Below are 4,745 nucleotides of genomic sequence, written 5' to 3'. Positions count from 1 at the left end.
CACCACCACCACCCTTGAAAATCTTGTTCACAGAATACCAGGGCTGAGAGTGAGAAGCGTATTAATGAAGCTGAGATTTTAAATGAAACTATTGACTTGCTTAATGGAATCAAATCTGTACTATATGTTTACTTCACTTTGGCCCCCAGTGATGTTGTGGGCTATTTGTTGGACTGCTGACTTCAAGGGGTTAGCAGTTCAAAACCTCCAGCTGAGGCTTTCTACTCCCGTAAAGAATTAGTCTCGGGAGCCCATAGAAACAGTTCTGTTTTGTCCTGTAGGGTGGCCGTGAGTCAGAATCGACTGAATAGCAATGAGTTGGAGAGTTTTTTGGTTGTTGTTGGTTTTCCTTTTGTTGAGAAAATAACTTTTTTTTTTTAATCTTGGAAAAGAAGTCAGCAGGTTGAAATTTTGCAAAACTGGTAAGAGATTGTCTTAGCATAATTAAAAAGATGTGCTTGCACAATTTCCTTGAAAGCTCTCTAGAATGTTTTTAGCCACCTTTCTATATTAGTTTTGATTTGAAAACATTATACGTAAAACAGCCCAGAGTGGATTCTGTTCCCGTGTTACAGTGCAATATGCTGCCCCGCTTTCTCAAGCTGCTCTTCACCACGAGTCACGGCTCCGAGATGTTCCTCCAGGTGCACCTGCTGCCTCCTCCACTATGGCTTTAACAGATTGTGGAGACGCCCTCTTAACCCCGCAGTGCATTCATCTGCTGCGTGGATGTTGTGAGAGGATGAAATCAATCTGCCAGGCCTGAGGCCCAGGTTGCATTTAGTGGCTAAAAGTAAAAGCCACTGGGACCAAGGAGTCTTGGATAATGGTCATTCGTTCCTGTATAATAGCCCCTGCCTGTTTCTAGCTTTCAAAGAAGGATGTCTTTGCTGAGATATTTGTATTGTTTTACTTTGCAAAGGCTTAGAAAGTCGTTGCCATTATCCTATGGGGGCCGAGGGCAGTGATGGAGACTCACTTTTGTGTTTTTCCTGAGGTAGATGGTGCACGTGGCTGCTTCCTGTTGTACATGCAATACCTTAACCTTCCTTCTGGGGGCAGAGAGGAGAGAAGTGTCCCTGGGCATTAGCTGTGGAGTTTCGTTTAAAGTGTGATTTTGTGTATTAAGCCTGTGAGAGCTAATAAGAAAGCAATTGTCAGTGTGGAGGTGGACCCCATAACTTTCAACTCTTTGCTTTGTCTGTCTTCTTTTTGACTGAATGTGGCTCCAGGGGTCCTGGCTTGCTTGGATGGCTACATGAACATAGCCCTGGAGCAGACAGAGGAATATGTAAATGGACAACTGAAGAACAAGTATGGGGATGCATTTATCCGCGGAAACAATGGTAACAGCCCTTTATGCTGCAGTTGTGCCACATCCAAAATAGCCATGCTAGTTATAGTCAGGAATTTTCTAGATAACTTGAAATTTCAGTTTGTGTTTTGTTTTGGGGAGGGTGGCGTTTTGTTTTGTTTTTAGTGCTGATTTGTCAGATCTTGGGCGTGACAGTAGCTAACACCGACCTCAGGGAGGCAGCATTCTTAGATTCCAGGGTCTGCATCATTAGACTTACTGTGGAACTAGAACTTGTCGCCCTTCCAGCCTTTACTGTTGAGTCACTAATGTGCTCTGGTGGGCTGCCGGGAGCATCCTGTCCCTTGCACACGGCATGTAGCATTACCAACCCTCTCAGAGGAGTGTCCTTTCCAGCACCCTTTCACGATCATTAGATTCCCTATTTCTGACTCAATTAATTAACGACCTGGAGCCCCTTGACCAAGGCATCCCTTAATAGTCATTTTCAACAGATTGCTGAGGATCTGAGTAGGTAAGGAGGGTGCAGGGGGCAGAGTGACTTCATCTTTTGTTGAAGTACAGCCTTGGCGGGTTCTGTTTGAGTGGGTCGGGCTGCCCAAGGGCCCTGGTGTGTAGTGGTGACATGCTGGGCTGCTAACCAGAGGTCGGCATCTCAACTCCCAGGTGCTGGTAAGGGCTAGCCTCTTTATGAACCCAGGGGCCAGTTGGATCCTGCCCTCTCGGGTCGCTATGAGTCAGAATTGACCCAATGGCAGTGAGTTTTTTGTTTAGAGAGACTCTGATAGGGAACTTCAGTGAAGAAATTTGGTAGTTTAATAAACAGAATAAAACCTCAGCTCTTATGTATCCTGGTGCAATTAAAAAGGGTAAAGAGCAAATTGAGAATTTATACTGGAAGGTGGATGAAAAATATATAATATATTCCTAACCAGAAGAGATTCTTTGCCTGATAGAAATATGCTGGTTACTTTCTGAAAAGGGTGATTATTAAATGAGAGGGCATCCAAAAGCTTGTGGAAAACTCTATGATAATCTTTTAATTCCAATGTCATATGAACTTCTTTTGGAAGCTTTCCTATACTACTAGTTATAATGAAGCCCACCACCCATTTGTTAGTTGTTTGTCATCCTTTGATGGCTTTATATGTTGCTATGGTGCTGGAAGCTATGCCCCTGGCATTTCACATACCTGTAGGGTCACCCACCGTGGGTGACCCCACTAGACTGAGATCCTAGGAGGAAAGGCCTGGCCGCCTCGTGAGACTTAGCCAGTGAGTAACAGCAGGATATCGGAAGATGAGCCCTCTTGGTGGAAGGCTTCATCCAAGTGGCTGCAGTAGCAGACGTGAGCAGACCAGCAGTCACTGGGCTGGCGCCAGCCCGGGTCTTGTTTGGGTGGGTTGTGCGTGGGTTACCGGGACTTGGAGCAGCAGCGGGACAGCGACTGGCAGCCACAGAATGATGACGCCTCCTTAGATGCTAGGTCTCTACGGTCCTGGCTCACTCAATCCAGTGAATAGTTAAGACAAGAGCACTGTCCCAGTTAACACTTGGAACCCAGATGTAGATTCAAAAAACTCATTCTAAAGTAGCGCTAGAATTTATGGTTTTATAAGGAAATTCCCTTTAAATTTGCAGGGATCAGGCCAACATTGTTTGCTTTTCAAATTTGGGGCGCTAATACTTAAGCGCTCTTATTTCCTTGTTACTTCTCTTTTCAGTGTTGTACATAAGCACCCAGAAGAGGAGGATGTGAACCCAGCGAGGGAGCGCAGCTTTCACCCGTGGATATATTTTCTATGAAGTGTTTCTTCTGCTTTTGACTCTTTCGTTACATAAATTGCCCTGTTTTCACAGTTGTTGGTGCTTTTTCACTGGCTGATACGATGATAAGATAAATGTGTAAAATTGTTGAATCTAATTGTCAAGAGTTCTTTCACATATGAGCTTCAGCGTTTTCCTTTTCTCTCTCGTACAGAATGCAAAAAGTATAAAAGCAGATATTAGTGTTACTTTCATTCGATCTGCTTTACTTATTTGACTGATTAAAATGATGTACATAAAGGTCATAAAACCTTTTAGAGGTGTCCTTCCGGTCACCATGCAGAACACCTGGGTGAAATAAAGACACCCAGCCTCTGTCCGAGGGTATGCGAAGGGCCCATGCGGTCAGAAGTTCTGCAGCTGACCCGGTCACCTCGCTTGAAAATGGAATTGGGGATCTACAAGTACAGTGCCACAACAAGGCTGGCAGTCTGCCCTGAGCTGGGGGAGAGATGATAAAGATGCCTGCCACCCAGCTCACAGCCCCCTGGGGCAGAAGAGAACTGCTCCATAGGGTTTCTGTCTCCTTGTGGTGGGAAGAGTGGTTCAGACCACTGGCTGTTAGGGTAGCGGCCAACTGCGCAACCACCTGTCCCCAGTGCTCCTTCCAATCGTGCCCTGAAGGACTCAAGACGGGCGCTTCTGGGGAACACAGTGCACAGCGACATGCGTCACCGCCACGCGTCACCGCCACAAAGGGACAAATATGACACCTTTGTTATAAAGGAAAGAAGAATCAGGGTAAATCTTTTAATGACAGGCTTTGGAGACTACCAATGAAGGGAAGGGAGGAGATGAAGCAAGGGGCTTGACTGTTAACCTTGGGTGTCGGAAGACAGAAGCCCTAAGAAAGCAAGGAGGGAAGAAGCATAGACTATTATGGGGTTGATGGTTAGTTTAAATTGTTGTGGATACAAAGTTGATGGTCTGAAATGTGAACCTCCTCCTATTTCACAGTAAAACATTTTTTTAAAAATACAGTTCTACTGACGCATGGGGCTGCCATGAGTAGGTTATGTAGATAAAGAAAGATATGTAACCAGAAGAAAAGAAGTCAGTGGAAACCCACTGAAGTCAGACCTAGCTCCTTTACAGAGAGAGAGTTCATATTTTCTTGCTTCCTGAAAGCATTGCTATCAAAGTTATTCTGTGTGAGGCACAGGAAGTGAGGAGCCATTCCGGTACACCTGTGTGGCGGTCATTCGGGCAGAGTCTCGAGTTTGTGCTTCGGATATGTTACGTCAGGCTTGGTAAAGTAGAAGGGCAGCCAAAAAGAGGAAGCCCTCCGGCAAGGTGGATTGATGCAGTGGCCGGGGTGGGACCAGGTAGCATTTTGCTCTCGTTCGTGGGGTCTCTTGTGAGTTAAATCAGACTGATGGCACATCGCAGACTGTAAACTGATTCAGGTTGCGTTTGCTAAGCTCTGACAGGGAAATAACTAATTCTTGTTTATGGAGTAGCTTTAGTCAGGTTGGTCTCTAAAATCACAGCTGTGTGTGAGTGTGACGTTGTCCAGGAGCAGAGCGCCAAGCATTCAGGGTCCTTGGCAGGAGGCCTTACCTCTGGGTTCTAAGACACTGGCTGAGAGGATTTTCTCCACTTA

At 45.6% G+C, this 4,745-nt stretch overlaps 1 protein-coding gene across 4 annotated transcripts in view; it reads left to right on the top strand.

The window, feature by feature from the left end:
* Positions 1-3,234, top strand: part of LSM6 (LSM6 homolog, U6 small nuclear RNA and mRNA degradation associated) — a 19,877-nt gene extending 16,643 nt beyond the window's left edge. For all 4 annotated transcript variants that reach the window (XM_004708700.3, XM_045295824.1, XM_045295825.1 and 1 more), the window contains 2 exons: positions 1,233-1,346; positions 3,040-3,234. In XM_004708700.3, coding sequence (XP_004708757.1) covers positions 1,233-1,346; positions 3,040-3,074 — 149 coding nt within the window. In that variant the 3' untranslated portion in view covers positions 3,075-3,234. The remainder of the gene's footprint in view (positions 1-1,232; positions 1,347-3,039) is intronic.
* The last annotated feature ends 1,511 nt before the right edge of the window (positions 3,235-4,745 follow it).

The sequence above is a fragment of the Echinops telfairi genome, unplaced genomic scaffold, assembly GCF_000313985.2.
Source record: "Echinops telfairi isolate 266 unplaced genomic scaffold, ASM31398v2 ScPeMD7_5868;HRSCAF=6743_1, whole genome shotgun sequence".
Lineage (NCBI taxonomy): Eukaryota > Metazoa > Chordata > Mammalia > Afrosoricida > Tenrecidae > Echinops > Echinops telfairi.
This window is presented reverse-complemented; position numbering and strand designations above follow the sequence as displayed.